The 17,500-nt window shown below is 40.6% G+C and overlaps 1 protein-coding gene across 5 annotated transcripts in view; it reads right to left on the reverse strand.

Annotated features, from left to right (window-relative positions):
- Window positions 1-9,098: 9,098 nt before the first annotated feature.
- The window catches only part of SoxN (SRY-box transcription factor soxNeuro), a 78,506-nt gene continuing 70,104 nt past the window's right edge, over window positions 9,099-17,500 (reverse strand). For 2 of the 5 annotated variants that reach the window (XM_076198901.1, XM_076198899.1), the window contains exons 3-5: window positions 13,830-14,017; window positions 13,316-13,469; window positions 9,099-12,767 (exon numbers count right to left, since the gene is read on the reverse strand). In XM_076198901.1, the coding sequence (XP_076055016.1) occupies window positions 12,487-12,767; window positions 13,316-13,469; window positions 13,830-14,017 (623 nt within the window). In that variant the 3' untranslated portion in view covers window positions 9,099-12,486. The remainder of the gene's footprint in view (window positions 12,768-13,315; window positions 13,470-13,829; window positions 14,018-17,500) is intronic. The other 3 variants (XM_076198903.1, XM_076198902.1, XM_076198900.1) reach the window with 3 other exon arrangements.

Here is a 17,500-nt window from a genome sequence, read left to right on the forward strand (position 1 = left end):
CAAGCACATACACACACACACACACACACACACACACACACACACACACACACACACACACACACACACACACACACACACACACACACACACACACACACGCATACACACACACGCACGCACACATGTGTGCGCGCGAGTGCATGTGGCAGGAAATGGAGAAGTGGGGGTGGAGGTAAATTGTAGACTGAGAGAAGCAATTAAATGTCTTGGGAGATTAAAAAGTGTCATGAGAAATAGGCATCTGAGAATGAATGCAAAGGAAGATGGTATGAAGGGGTGATTGTGTTTACGACATTGTATGGGGCGGAGACTTCGAGTTCGAGAGAGCCAGAGAGTACTTTAAATGTGTTTGAGATGAAGTGTCTGAGAAGTATGGTAGGGGTTACAAGGATGGATAGCGTGAGAAATGAAGAGGTGAGGAGGAGAGTGGGGCTGGAAAAGGAGATGACAGAGAAATGAAACAGTGTTGGGATGGTTTGGAGACATAGAAAAAATGAGTGAAGAAAGATTAGCGAAAGAAATGTGGAAGGCAGAGGTGAATGGAGTGAACTTGAGGGAGCGACCGAGAATAAGATGAACGGATTGGGTTAAAGGGACTATGCATTTATTTATGTATCTTATTTGTTATTTACATTATTATAGTTTTTATTTATTGTTTTATTATTAATATGATTTTTTTTCGCATCCGACCTAGATATGGATCAAAAGGTCTCCTGTCGGCATGCTCCGCCTTTGTAATCCTTTGTCTGTTGAACAAGGTGGTTGAGGAGACGACCAAGAATGACATATATGGATGGAGTGAAAGGGACTTTGAGTAGGATTCGAATGTGTGTGTGTGTGTGTGTGTGTGTGTGTGTGTGTGTGTGTGTGTGTGCACGCGCGTGTGTTTTGTGTATTTATGTGTGCCTGGGCATTTGTCCCTCCTAGGTTCCAATTCACGTACAGTTCCAGATGAGGTTACAATATTATGCCCAAATTACCATGCTTCTCTCTGAATTCATGTATTTCTCTAGTTTAGGTTATATCAGCCATTTACTCATATGTATGAAAAACTATGTATCTTCACATGAAATATGATTTTGGTTTTATTAAACTTGTCTCATTAACTTCTTTAAATTCTCTCATTCCTAATATAAAGATAACTTCTGTCAGTGTAGTCTATCCCCAACAGCGAACAGCAACCTAAATAATGTAATCATAAATACTTATCTTCATATGTTTTGTCTACCATACTGGGATTAGTTTGGTTGTTTCCTACTGTATTCTCTCGAGGGGACTAATCCACTGACATATTCTGGTCCTGGAAGGATCAGGAGCTTTATTCATTCATTCATTTATTCGATTATTCATGTATTCATTTATTCATTTATTCATTTATTCATTTATTCATTTATTCATTTATTCATTTATTCATTTATTCATTTATTCATTTATTCATTTATTCGTTTATTCGTTTATTCGTTTATTCGTTTATTCGTTTATTCGTTTATTCGTTTATTCATTTATTCATTTATTAATTTGTCCATTTATCCATTTATTCATTTATCCATTTATTCATTTATCCATTTATTCGTTTATCCATTTATTCATTTATGCATTTATTTGTTCATTCACTTATTCATTTATTCATTTATTCATTTATTCATTTATTCATTTATTCATTTATTCATTTATTCATTTATTCATTTATTCATTTATTCATTTATTCATTTATTCATTTATTCATTTATTCATTTATTCATTTATTCATTTATTCATTTATTAATTTATTCAGTTATTCGGTTATTCATTCATTCATTTATTCATTTATTCATTTATTCATTCATTCATTTATTATTTTATTTATTTATTCATTTGTTCATCTATTCATTTGTTCATTAATTCCTTTATTCTTTTATTCCTTTATTCCTTTATTCATTTATTCATTTATTCATTTAATCGTTTATTCGTTTATTCGTTTATTCCTTTATTCGTTTATTCGTTTATTCGTTTATTCATTTATTCATTTATCCATTTATCCATTTATCCATTTATTCATTTATCCATTTATCCATTTATTCATTTATTCATTTATTCATTTATTCGTTTATTCGTTTATTCGTTTATTCGTTTATTCGTTTATTCATTTATCCATTTATCCTTTTATTCATTTATTCATTTATTCATTTATTCATTTATTCATTTATTCATTTATTCATTTATTCATTTATTCATTTATTCATTTATTCATTTATTCATTTATTCATTTGTTCATTTATTCATTTATTCATTTATTCATTTATTCGTTTATTTACTTATTTATTTATTTATATATTTATTTTTTTCTTATGTATTTTTTATTTATTTATTTAATTATTGATTGATTCATTCGCTCATTCATTGATAGTTTGTATGACTGATTGATTTCTTCATTTATTTACCTTTTTATTTATTCATTTATTTATTTGTATACTCATTCATTCATCTATTTACTTATTTATCTGTTTGTTTACATATTTGTTAATTTGTTAATTTATTTATCAATTAATTTGTTTGTTTATTTATTTATATATTTTATTTATATTTATTTGTATTTATTTATTTATTTATTCATTTATTATTCATTTATTACTTATCTATTTATTTGTATATTTATTTATTTATCTATTTATTTATTTATTTGTTTATCTATTTATTCATTTGTTTACTTGTTTTATATTTTGATAATCATTAAATTATTTATTTGATTAGTTATGTAATTATCAATTAATCAACTTATATATCACTTCTTTATTCATTAATTTATTCATTTGCTTAGTTATGTAATTATCAATTAATCAACTTCTATATTATTTATCTATTAACTTATCTAATCATTTAATTATCTATTCATCTATCTATTTATGTATGTGTTTATTGATTTACTTGTTTCTTTATTTATTCATATATTTCATTTATTTATTTATTTATTTATTTATTCATTTATCTATCTATTTATTCGTTTCTTTATTTATTTATGCATTTATTTTTGCATTTATTGATGTAATTATTTATTTATATATTTATCAGAAAATCAACTTATATATTAATTAATTTATCCACTTATTTATTCATTTGTTTATTTATCTACCTATTTATTTATTTATTCATATATCTGTTTATTTATTCATTTGTTTATTTATTAATCCATGTAAATATTTTATTTCTTATTCGTTTGTTTACCTATTTATCTATCCATGTATTTATTTTCGTTAATTTATCTATTCACCAAGTTCCTTATTCTTATCTATCTATTCATTATAAGTATTTCTATATCTATTTGTTTATTAATTTATTTGTTTACTTATGCATTCACTTCTTTATTTATTATTGCTTATCTATTCATTTATTCATCTATCCATAAAATCATCATCTTTTTATTGATAAATTAATTCTTTTTATTCATTTATTTATTTGTTTATATATTTATTTACCATTTTCTATTTACTTATTCATTTATTCATTTAATTAGTATATATAAATCAATCAACTAATTTGTTAACTGCTTAACTGATTAACTAATTAATATATCTATTAATTTATTTGCACATTTATTTATATATATGTTTATTTATTTATATATTTATTGATTCATTTATGTGTTATTAATTGATAAATTATTAATTTATCCATATGTTGATGTATTTTCTTACTGATCAATGATTTTATTTATTTTTATTTATTTACTTATTTATTATTTATTATTTTCTATTTATTTATTTATTTATTTATTTATTTATTTATTTATTTATTTATTTATTTATTTATTTATTCATTTATTTATTTACTTATTTATTTTATCTATTAATTTATGTTTTTGTTCATTTATTTATCTATCTTATTTTCTTATTTATTCAACTATTTACCTTCTTTACGTACTCATTCATGTATTTACTTATCTGCCTCTTAATTTATCTATCTTTTTATGTGTCTATCCATTTATTTATTTATGTAATAATTTGTTTATCTATCTATTCATTCCTTTATCTTTTTATTTATGTATATATCAATTTATCTATTTTATCATATATATATATATATATATATATATGTATATATATATACACACACACACACACACACACATCTATATATATATATACACACACATATATATATGTATATATATATAGATACATATACACAGATATACATATATATATATGTATATATGTATATGTATATATATATATATATATATATATATATATATATATATATATATATATTCTAGTAATAATTATATAATTGTTATTTCCCCACTAAGTTTGGTGAGGAGTGAATGTACAGATTCATCTACAGATTACGCATACATCAACATACACACGCCCATTGCCATAAACTCCAATTGTACCAGTCTGACGGGGTATCCATGTAGAGCATGATTGGGTCAAGTATGTTGCATCTGCTTGGAGACGGTGGGGGACTCGGCAGTCTGGCCTGGTGCTTGCTACAGAATGATGATCCTAGTCATAGAAGAAGGTTCAGTGTGGTCCTAGACTGTCGCGGAATTTGGCCTCATCCCTTCGACTGATTCAGTGGTTGGTGGTTGATGTATTGATTGGTTTGTTTATTTGTTGATTGATTGATTGATTTGTTTATTTGTTGATGGGTTGATTGATTGATTAATTGATTGATTGATTGATTGATTGATTGATTGATTGATTGATTGATTGATTGATTGATTGATTGATTGATTGATTGATTGATTAGCTGATTGATCAGTTGATTAGTTGATTGATTGATTGATTGATTGATTGATTGATTAATCGATCGATCGATTGGTTGATTTATTGATTGGTCGACCGATCAATCGATTGATTGATTGATTGATTGATTGGTTGATTGATTGGTCGGTAGATTGATTGATTGATTGATTTGATGATTGGTTGATTGATTGATTGGCTGATCGATTGATTGATCGATTGATTGGTTGATTGATTGGTCGATAGATTGATTGATTGATTTGATGATTGGTTGATTGGTTGATTGGCTGATTGATTGATTGGTCGGTTGATTGATTGATTGATTGATTGGTCGATTGATTGATTGATTGATTGATTGATTGATTGATTGGTCGATTGATTGATTGATTGATTGATTGATTGATTGATTGATTGATTGATTGATTTGATTAAACGATCGATCGATTGGTTGATTTATTGATTGGTCGATCGATCAATCGATTGATTGACTGATTGATTGATTGATTGATTGATTGATTGATTTGTTGATTGATTGATTGATTGATTGATTGATTGATTGATTGATTGATTGATTGATTGATTGATTGATTGATTGATTGATTGATTGATTGATTGATTGATTGATTTTATTTGATTGATTGGCTTACTGATGTACCAATATGTGAATGTGTTTTGTTCTTGTCCACTCGTGTAATAACAGACTGATCATGTTGATTGGTAGGACGTTATCCACGGGCACGATCCAAATATGACATCGCTGTGAGTCACAACCTCTATGGCCATGGCAGAGATTGTTTTGTTGCCATCAGTGATGTAAGTTACCGACCATAAACCAGATTGCTGAATTAGAAATTATTCATTTTTAAGAAACTACTTTAGGATCAGTCACTTTTCCTTATGCTCGCATAACAGTCTCTACTCAATTCTGGGGCTCAATCGCACCTACAAATTGTATAGTACATCAGCTGTTTTAGCATCTAAGGTAAAACTGGCATATTTGACCTGAATTAAGCACCTCCCGATTGGTGCGAAATCATAAAAAGAATGTACACATGACGCTGCAGCTGTTTTGTAGATCAACTGTTCATTAATGGTACGGTATTGCCTGTGCTGAGATAAGGGGGAAGTTAGTCACGAAAACCTCAACAGGTGGCCGTAGCCGATACCTTGTGAGTGACTGCCACTTGCAGTGACTTTCTGAGAATATACGGCCAAAACTAGAGGTTTCGGTTTATGTATTGTGAGGGACTTTCACTACGAGGCTTCCAGCTATGGCTAAATCCTTCAGTTCCGCATTTTGTCTTTGTTGGGATTGGTTTCTTACTTCAGTAACCTCCTCCTCACCTAACCAGGCCTAGTTAGACTGTGTCGCACGTATTATGAATCAAGTTCGAAGCCCAATGAGCCACCATGGCATATGAGTGGAGCGGAAACGCAAATATCACCGATTGTGCAGACGTTTCAGTTAACCCACTTGCTACGAAAAGGGTGCCACGGTGGTGAATGAAACAGCTTGGCAGCAACCGTAATAAGAGGGAAACTGACGTATTATAAAGAAAAGGTTATTTGATACAGGATGCAATGGCTTAGCAATCAAGAGGGTTTCACGGGGATAGCATGGCTCCAGATAGAATAAAAAATAAATAAAATAAAATAAAATAAAATAGAATAAAATAAAATAATTATCCGCTACGAAGAGGGTTAAGAAATGCCCGGAGGCACCAAGTACATACGAAACTATTGTGGTGACTTATCAACTTTAGACATAGGTATTATTGCCTGCATCTATGATACTCGAGTATCTAGCTACAGTTTAAGTCATAGTTTATTTGCTACCAGGCGGTTTAAATTCAACCGCGGTCGATGCGACAGACACGATTGTACAATCACTATAATGGTGTACTATTAATCTATTTGCGGGTATATCTGGTGTGTAAAACAGAGTTGAGTATTTACCACCAATAGTTTGGGCATAGAAATCAGTGACATTTTAGGTAAGTGCAATTCATAGACAACATCATACCACGTGCACAAATGGTGCAGACATAAAAATGCACCCGATCCTTTGTTGGGCTTGAAACTCGCTACGTGAGTTCGAAGACTTCAGTTTGATCTTCGACATTCATCAGTGGCTGCTGCTTGGACCACCTGCTTATGCTCCTGTATGGCAAAGATATTGGCAACGTGCAAACTCTTCTAGCAGGAAACTCCTGACATTCTGTAGGTGACATGGTCAACAAGCCAGCCCAGCATATTTCGCAAGTGGCTGGTTTGTAAGCAGCCAGCAGAGATCGTGCTTTCTTTTGGAGTTTTGTACTTAACCGCTTCGCCGCCCAAAGGGTGCCAAACACCTGAATGAATAGCTGAATAAAGTCCTCCGGCTCTAGTACAAATAGCCTAGGGTATTTGTACCCTATATGGTACGAAATCGTAAACGGGAAGGTACGAGATTTGCTGAAGGAGTTTAATACTAGATTTACAAAGGGACTAACAAATGTGTCTTTTTTGTAATTTTTCTTTTACTATAAGCATCATTTTACTTTCATAATTGAATACATGTTCTTTCTCAGCTAAATTTTTATTACTGATCTATATCATACTACATAATTTCTAATAGCATTTGTTTTTGGGATGTTCACTTACTGAGCATTTTAGAGGTCTACTTGGACATGGCGTCAGTAGTGGAAGTTGTTCAAGACTGCCTGATGGAGCAAGTCTATAGTAAGGGAACTTCCCTGTTTCAAAAAGTGTTCCAGAAGGAAGGATTGTCCTAAACCTTTCTATGTGGGGGAGCTCATGACATTAAACCGAATCAATTATAATAATTAATTTTCTATAATGGGTGTACGAGGAAATTTTGCTAGATTTCAAGACGTACGGCTTCTAAGACCAGGGAAGCAATGGTTTAAATCCTTTGCTGCCGAATGGCTACCACACAAAGGAGACAAATTGTGTGGCGTTAGGCAGAACAAGAAAATAAATAACTTTTGGTGCGAAAGAGGTTAGTTTCTTTGCTACCAAAGGCGTACCAAACACCTAAACAGAATCGTCTGATTTTAGCTTAAATAGGACAAGTACCCTTCGATGCAGTACGGGTACCTTTGTATACATGTTTTAAGTATCGTATGGAAATTTTATTCAAGTAAGAGGACATCTCATCTTGCCCTGAGTTCCCGACCAGCCAAGACTGATGGCAGCTAGTTGGAGACATTGAACGTCACACACCATTGTAGTTATGAGGCCGGATCTAGGTCCGACTCTCCACAGTTTCATAATTACTCATGCAATAGTCGGTTTTTAATTCCTAATTTGACCTATAAGCATACAGTTTTTTCACCTGCATTTTCATTGAGGTATAGAAAGAAGGGTTATTCCTGAGGCTCAGAAAAGAATCACAAGGAGCACTACATGTTGTGGGTTAAAGAACAAAGATTTGTGTGCGGTTTTTTGGTGGTTGGTTTACTAAAGGCAGATGCTGGCTTACTGGATGTCACTGAGGAGAGCACGGCCGGAAGATGGCGCGGTGGTAAGTGGCTTCATCTGGAAAGACGATTTCAAAGAGAATCCCGATTCTTTGTCCGATCCTGCCTACCAGCACTGCGATGCATCTTTCTTCCACCACCGGATCACTTTACTCATTTGAGGCAAAACCTCTTCGTTGGAAAGGCAGCCATTGTCGAAATAAAACATTTCAGCTTAAATGCCAGCTAGATAATTTCGATAAATATGAATAGAGCGACACAAAGGAGGCAATAAAACGTCATATTTTTTCATCAGCTTTTTTTATTGTCTTATGTTCCAACGATAGAGAAACGACGGTTTAGTTTGCGTATAACAAGACAAATTTCATCGGTGCGCTATATACAAATGATGTACAGGAAAAAACAGAAAGGCATGAACTGGGAACGGGGTGGGGCTGATATTACTAATGAGGGAACGGGGAGAGAGAGGCCAGATAAGGAGATTAAGGTTGGAGGAGAGGAAGAAGGAGTTGATAAGGAGGGAGAAAGAAAGAAGAGGATCGAGGAAGGGAGAGAAGGGAGGAGGGAGGGAGGGAGGGAGGGAGGAGGAGAGTGGCCAAACCACGAGGTGAGGATGATGGGATTGTAGGGGGACCGGGTGATGGTGTGGAAGAAATGAGGGGACAGGGGTTATGATAAATGGGGGTTTGGAGGGTGAGGGCGTGGAGGAGGGGGAGAAGTAGGAGGAGGAGGAGGAGGAGGAGGAGGAGGAGGAGGAGGAGGAGGGGAGGAGGAGGAGGAGGAGGAGGAGGAGGGGGAGGAGGAGGAGGAGGAGGAGGAGGAGGAGGAGGAGGAGGAGGAGGAGGAGGAGGAGGAGGAGGAGGAGGAGGAGGAGGAGGAGGAGGAGGAATTTCGTCAGTGAGGATATGAGGACTGGGGATGAGTAGTGACGGCAGTAGTTAAGCAGTTAGCAGAGAGAACAAAGCAAGATGCAGGTGACGAAGAAAGGTCGATGGTGATGATGTGGGAAGGAGGGATAGAGGTAGGGAAGGGTTTAGAATACACAGAATGCAAGGAGGGAGAATGAGAATAAGGAGTAGAGAGTGAGAGCTCCTTCGTATATATATATATAGGACCCTTTCTCTAAGAGGGGAGGGGAAGGAGAGAAGGTGGAGAACGGCTATGGGATTATGGGGATGGGATTAAAGGTTCTATGGTGGATAGGAAGAGGGATTCGACGGTATTCTATGGGATATTTGGCTTGAAAGATGTGTGAGGGGGGTTAAACTGGAAGGTGGGGGGACAATTTGTTAAGAGGTGGGGGAAAGGGGGGATGAGGGAGATGTTGGGGGAGGGGCGGCTTACATGTTATTTAATTCTTGTTATTATTGGGATCTGTATTATGCTCAGTTCTCGAAGGCTTCTACATATGTCCGATTCTGTCTTACAATAATCAATGTAATTTACACAAATAATGTAATCATAATGAAGAGTTGAACAACATTTTTTTTTTATATTACACAGAAATAAGTATCATACACGACATTAAATTGTATTGGTTTGAATTGACCTATGGTGGTATCACACAATTTGATGTTCCTTTAGTCGAAGTTGAACCAGAAGTATTCCTTGGGGTTCTTTTGGTAGTTTTCGTCTTGACATATTTGAATTTCCCTTCGACTTACATCTTCTCCATAGGTCAATGTTGGTTTAACACAGTGTTTTTAATTATTCAATGTCCTCATTTCAAATTACAAACACATTTACCATGAGAATTTCCCTTTATACATAAACACATACATACACACACACACATACACATACACACTCATATATATGTGTGCATGTATATATGTACATATACATAAACATATACATGTACATATACATATACATATACATATACATATACATATACATATACATATATGTATACATAAACATATACCTATACATGTACATATACTGTGCATATACATATGCTTACACACATAGGCATATATATATGTATGTATGCATGTATGTATTTATGTACATATGTATATAGATAACATTATCGATATTATTACCATAATTTTCTTGATATCGCCTCTTGTTTGACGCTATCGGTGGTGAAACCAACAAAGCAGGTAACGAAGGAAAGCAACTACCGCGGCCGCCCCTTCCCCCGTTTCTTACTTACACAACACGACAACACACATTTGTACATATGACGTGAAGGACGAACCACTTCTCTTCCTCCTTCTCCTCCATCTCCTCCTTCTCCTCCACTTTTTTTTTTCCTCCTCCAATGAACTCCTCCTCCTCCTCTTTCTCCTCCTCCTCCTCCTTCTCCTCCTCCTTTTCCTCCTCCTCTCCTCCTCCTCCTCCTACTTCTTATTTTTTATTATTCACCTTCTTCACTTCCCACTTTTTTTTTAATACTTTTTTTAACTTACATTATTATTTATTATTATTTATTATTATTATTATTTATTTTTTTTTGTTTGCAGTGTCTAAACACCCGCCGCTTCCTCCAACTATTGTTAGTTCGTCCGTCCGTCCTCGGCCTCCACCACCTCACCCACATTACTTCTCCAACTCACCACCCCTCTGCGGCGAGTTTCCAACACCTAGATCCACCACATATGCCACTACTACATCCACATAATTGGTCATAAAGTTCCACAGCATGTATTCAACACCACTTCCGCTGCTTCTGCCACATCCTCGGCAGTGCCAACACTACTTCCGCTGCTTCTGCCACATCCTCAGCAGTGCCTTCACCCTTGCCTTCAACCTCCGCCTGTAGGAGCTCTCCGTCCTCAGACGTCTTCTTCAAGCCCTCAACAGCCCAGGGTCCCCTGGGCCTAAGGCTCGACCTCGACCACCACTGCAAGAAGCTACCGATAGTCGAGTTGCCGACTACCTCTTCAGGAGCTTCTGGTAGGCGAGGTGTTGCCCTTAACTTCCGCCATCACCGCCGTCAACGCCTCCAGCCGTTACTCGCTCCCTCGTTCTTCGTCGACGTCTTCGACAATTCCTCCAGCCATCGATTCTAAAAGGTCCTTCTTCCTTCTTCACCAGGTGAATCTGCCCAACTGAACTCGGCACGCTCAGACCGCAACGTCCTCAGGATCTGATCTCCTGATTCCGCAACCTCCTCAGGATCTGGTCTCCTCCTTCCGCAACGTCCTCAGGATCTGATCTCCTCTTTCCGCAACGTCCTCAGGATCTGATCTCCTGCTTCCGCAACGTCCTCAGGATTTTATCTCCTCCTTCTCTTCCTTCAGGTCGTAGTTATATGGTTGCTGCAGGAATGCACATCTGAGGAGACGCCGTGACGTTGCTATCTGTGTGGCGGATGGGTGGAGGTGGGCGTGGCTGATGGGGGGTGGGGGGTCTCCGGAGGGCTGTGGGCGGCAGGCAGGACGGGGCTCTCTTTATTTCACGTTGACCATCCGGCAGGTGGTAGGGACGTTGCCATGACAACCGTGGTGCCGCGCGTTGGGCAGGGCGAAGGGCAAAGGCTATGTACAACTGTGTCTATGTACAAGGACGCCAACATGCCCGCACGTACACTCACGCGCATCTCTTTCACACACAAAGAAAATACGCACACACACGCATACACTCACACACATCATTTCACATATACATGTTTACCAACTAACTACGAGTGTGGCTGGGAAGCTCACACACACAACATTCGGTATAAATTATGGCAATGAGAACGTGGTACTACATACATATTTGTATTATTATTATTACTTTATTATCAATACTCAATAATGATACAATAATGCGATTATCACATTTTCAGAGCGTTGTGCCTCTGAGGTGAAAACAGCCCTAGGGTCACTGGTCACGATGATGCCGGGGGGGGAGGGAGGGGAGGGGAAATCCTGCAAGACCCCATCCCCGCACGCACGCACGCACGCACGGACGCACGCACGCACGCACGCATTCGCGCCCCGCGGACCCCCCCTGGACCCTGCGGGGTCACGCTCCTGCCCACCAGCTCTCCCTTCTTCCTCACTACTCTCCCTCTCTTCCTCTCCGTAGATCCTTCTTTCTTCATCTTCCCGTTTTCTTGCTTGTTTCCCTGCTACCTTCTTGCTTGCTTGCCTGCCATCATTCCGCCACTGGATACCGTATACTTGTTTATTCCTTACTTCACTCTTGAAGCCTTCCGTGCTCTCTTTCTTCCTTCCCACTCAGGTTCCACCCTGGCTCATCTTCTGCTGCGTGTCGCCTCTGCGTGTGTCGCTGGTGTCCCTGTAGTAGTGCTGCTGCTGCTGGCGATGCTGTGGCCTTCTTTACATGTGGGCCAAGGGCATGGGCGCGGGCGGCATCTGGTCGGTTGAGGCGGAGTGGGCGTGGTATTGGGCTTGGGACATGTATGCCGCAGCTGCGGCGGCGGTCGCAGCTTTGTGGTGGTCGTTTCTGTCCTGTGACCCGGGCAGGTACATGGAAATCATTTGCGAAAGGTCTCCTTGCTGCTGCCCCGTTGCCGCTGCCGCCGCCGCCGCCGCCGCAGCCGCAGCCGCCGTCGTCCCGCCGCCGCCCGACCCCACGTACTCCCGCTTCATCACGCCTGCTGCGGAGAACAGGACACGTCAGCATGACACATCACGTAGGCATGACATCATGACCACATCACGTCAGCATAAGACAGCATGCGAACACATCAACACATTCTACTGATGCAACACTACGGTGGACTTGGCTGCTGCCTCTCGACCTCGACCTCGACCTCGGGGATGCAACCCAGAGCCGCGCCGGAGTCCCGAGCCATAACCGAGCTCGAGCCCAACCTGCAGCGTTCACCCACTTCGGAGCCGAAGTGGGCGACGTCAAACAGAGGGGCTCGGGCTTAGGTGAGAGCTTGAGCTGAGCCGAAGGCCTTGACGTCACGCGGGCGGCCGGGCGGGCGGGCGGGGCTGCCGGCTCAGCAATACTGCCCCGGGTACGCCGCACCCGTACGCCCGAGCATGAACATGGGCCGTCCGTCACCGCCCATGACGAAGGGGCCGCCGGGCTGGGCGTAGTAGCAGTAGTTGGAGGTGGTGGTGGTGGAGGAGTTGCAGGAAGAGGAGGAGGAGGAGGGGGAGGTGGTGACGGGCTCGTTGGAAGGTGAGAACGTACTTGCATATTCACCTGGCGTGCTGTGCGCCGCGCTCGGAGGCATGGCTGCGCCCGGTGAGACGGGAAGCGTGGGCGTCTCGGACTTGATGGACGTGGGCGAGTGGGAGGCTGAGGATCCGACGGAGCCGACGGAACCCACGGATGCCATGGTCATCTGTGGGCGAGGGAGGACATGCAGGGTTAGTTGTAGGGCCGAGACGCGCGTGCATGAGCGTGAGCGCGCGTGCGAGCGAGAGATGCAGCGAGCGAGCAAGCAAGCGGTCGGACAAGGTGGACGGGCAGCCAGCCAGCCAGCCAGACTGACTGACTGACTGACTGCTTGCTTCTGTGCCCAAAAGTCCAAATGCCCGACGCCGCACAACCGCAAGCACACGCACACGCGCTTGCACGTGGTCTAATGTTAGTATGCCAGTGGGTATCCACGTATCCTGATCATCACGCATGCACATAATGAAATACCCAATTGTTAGTGATGTGAGTTATAGAACCAAGAACACCTGTGTCCTGAGCTTACCTGACTCATGGAGTAGGGGGACGGTGCGGACGCGTACATGGCCGAGGAATAAGCTGACCCGTTCATGTAGGAGGGAGTGGAGGTGGAAGTTGGGGAGTACCCGCGGGTCATGTCATACCCGCCGTACACTTGACCAGTCATGTACGGGTATGACTGACTTCCGTACGCAGCCGTTTCGTATCCGTAGCCTGAGGGAAGAAGAATCGGGTTAGTGGCGATGGGGGAGTTAGATCACGGTCCCGAAAGTATCTCGGGGTGAAAGTTATCGGAGGAACATCCTGAAGGAGGGTTTAGTGAATACAAAACTCCTAGGGACATTTTGTAATGTTGAGAGTATATGCTGCAGAGTGACGGGTGGAAGTGTTACCCAGAGATCGAGGGAGGGGAAGAGAGACGCAGCTGTATTGTGACGGCGCCAGGCCGGGGCCGGGGCCGGGGCCGGGCCGGGGAGAGGAGAGGGAGGATAGAAGGGGCAGTCCGGCCAGGTGGAGGGAGGGTGCTGCGGAGCCGTATCAAAAGGCGTGGTTGGGTGGAGGTGGGAAGAGAAGCTCTGTAGGAAAGGTAGCGAGGAAGGAAGGGAGGGAGAAAGGGATTGGTTGTAGGGGCGAGGAAGGTGGTCGAATTGCAGAGACTGGAGAGAGAAAGGACATTTGATATTGGCGAGAGGGGGAAGTAGACGTTGCGTTAAACTCGGTTGTATTTCTAAGTGCACGTGTTTGTGTGTGCGTGCACGTATGTTTGTGTACGCATGCGCGTGTGCATGCACATGTATGTGTAAGCACGTATACGTGTATGTGTAGTCTCTCCTATCATCACGAACACATACACATGTGCGGATATACAGAAGCCACTTGTACACTCCAACACAACATGTACACCGTGGGAGGACGAGGGGACTGGCTCCTCGTGTGTACATGTGCGTGCGTGATGTGTATACATGTGCCCAGTGGGTAGCGTGTGGTGTGACATAATTTGATATCGTCCGATACTGTACAGCTCGATGCGCACCTGTACATGAGCACGGAACACAGGCTTGTGGGAGCCAAAAGGGCCGCTGTTCAGATGTGGAGCTTCAGTTTCAACATATTATCGTATATGTATTTGTACCAATATATATATATATATATATATATATATATATATATATATATATATATATATATATATATATATATATATATATATGTGTGTGTGTGTGTGTGTGTGTGTGTGTTTGTTTGTGTGTGTGTGTGTGTGTGTGTGTGTGTGTGTGTGTGTGTGTGTGTGTGTGTGTGTGTTTGTTTGTGTGTGTGTGTGTGTGTGTGTGTGTGTGTGTGTGTGTGTGTGTGTGTGTGTGTGTGTGTGTTTATATGTGAGTCCATGTACGTACATCGAGAGCAGGGCATAGGGAAAGACAATTGACATGAGGAAAAGGATTAAAGAAAGAAAGAAAAGAAATACGTGGAATGGGGCAAAGAAAAACTAAGTAAGAGATGAGGAGTGACTGTCACCCTCGAAGGATTGTATCGAGGAAGGATTGTCATCGTCAGGAAGTGATGATCGAGAGAAACTCGCGACAAATCAGTGGACATTAAATAGTCGCCGGTGCATCAATCAATACAATAATTGATGCAACGTTAGAGTAATAACAGCAGGTGGGGGCGGTAATTACAGCAGCATTACTCGGAAGGAAAGGGAGTGGTGGGTGAAGGGTGTAGGCGATGGTGATGAATGATTGTGGTAGGCGTTGGTGGTGGTATTGATGGTGGATGGAATATGGTGGGTGACAGATGGTAGGTGGTAGGAATTAAGCAGTAGGTGGTAGATGGTGGTAGAGGTAGTTGCTCGTGCAGTGAGTTTGCAGTACCAGCGGCTTATTGGAGTGACTGTGCTGGCTTCACAGGTTGTGCGAACCAGCTGTAAGCCCTCAGGATGTCACCTAGGCACGAGGTACCGATAAAAGACACACATATACACTCGCGCGTGCCCTCGTACACACGCACACACACACACACACACACACACACACACACACACACACACACACACACACACACACACACACACACACACACAACACACACAACACACACACACAACACACACACAACACACGACTCGGTAGCGCGGTTGGTAGAGTCCCTGACTGTCACTACGGTGGTCCGGGTTCGAATCCTGCCCAGGGCTGAAATAATTTCAGTATCGCTGCGCTTCGAGTCGTTACTCCAACTCTCGTGGGCGGGGAGTTGGGGGTGCATGTGCGTGTAAGGTCACAGCATTACCCATAGATCGGTCATACGAGCTCTGAGCTCTCCTCCGTGAGGGAAATAGCTGTCAATCAGAAGTCCAACACGTGATCCAAAGACCAAGGTAAAACACACACACACACACACACACACACACACACACACACACACACACACACACACACACACACACACACACACACACACACACACACACACACACACACGTCCGAGCGCCCGCGCATGCATACAAGCATATGCACATGTATGTATGTACATATATATGTATGTATTTATATATGTATGTATGCATGTATGTATATATGCATATGTGTATGTATGTACATATGCATATAAGTATATATGTAAATAGGAATACATTAACAAGCACAAATAAAATGTACTCCTGAAATTTGTCATTGTTAGACATAGGTGAAGCAACATGTGGTAAATGGACCAAGTAACAAAATAAGAGAAGGATCTGCACTCTTTCCTCTTTTGTAACAAGTCAAAAATAAAAAGGAAAAAGGAAAAGAAACAAGGTTTAAATACTGAGAAGGAGGAAGAGGTCCCTAGCAAGGCAATAGAAAGAAGAGGTGGAGGGAGTAATAGTTAGAAATGTGTAATGTAAAATAAAGAGTGTGGAACAATATTTCTACTGAATCCGCAGTGAAAGACTTCAACCTTCACTCTCCTTCCCCATTCCACACCTTTTCGTTTGTTTGCGCGCGCTCAAGCTCACATTTGTCTATGAGTGGCAATGATCATTTGTCTCTGCCAGTCCCTTCAGTTGCTGACCATCAGCAGCGCCCTTCCAATGCCACCCAACCCCCTAGACTTGCCCTTGCGTTACAGTCCCCCCCTACCACCATATAGACTGATCGTTATACACTATTCTGCGTGTATACATCACTATAACCACATCACCATTTCCACAAATCATGTGAGCGGTGTCACAATCATCACCTGGTGGCAGCGGTGGGATGGTGCGTTGTCAGTGAATGTCGCTGGACGGGGAACGAAATTGTCAGCACAGACTTCGTATGTCGTATGCAACGCCCGAATGATGCATAATTACCTGATACATCCACCCATGTTCACTAATACTCGCTTTCCACCTCTTGCGAGCACAAATTGTATTCGATCACAATGTACGACCATTCACTGACGGGACAAGCAACTCGTATTCACATCTACTCTTTGGTCATCTACTATGTGTATAGAACAATATGAAATCCTCAAATACATGGAATACATATCTACCTACTTGTTTCAAGTGATACAAATGCATAGTTGATATCGTGTTCATACACCTGCAACACGTAAACCTTTTTATAGCGACCCACGCTACACATATCTGGTTTGTAACTACCCGCTGTGCAACTACCCATACAACAACCCGTTCGACAACTACCACTCACTCCCTCCTTATCCTCCTTTCGGTCC

The sequence above is a fragment of the Oratosquilla oratoria genome, chromosome 15 (genome assembly GCF_046742065.1).
Source record: "Oratosquilla oratoria isolate Oo_2021 chromosome 15, ASM4674206v1, whole genome shotgun sequence".
Lineage (NCBI taxonomy): Eukaryota > Metazoa > Arthropoda > Malacostraca > Stomatopoda > Squillidae > Oratosquilla > Oratosquilla oratoria.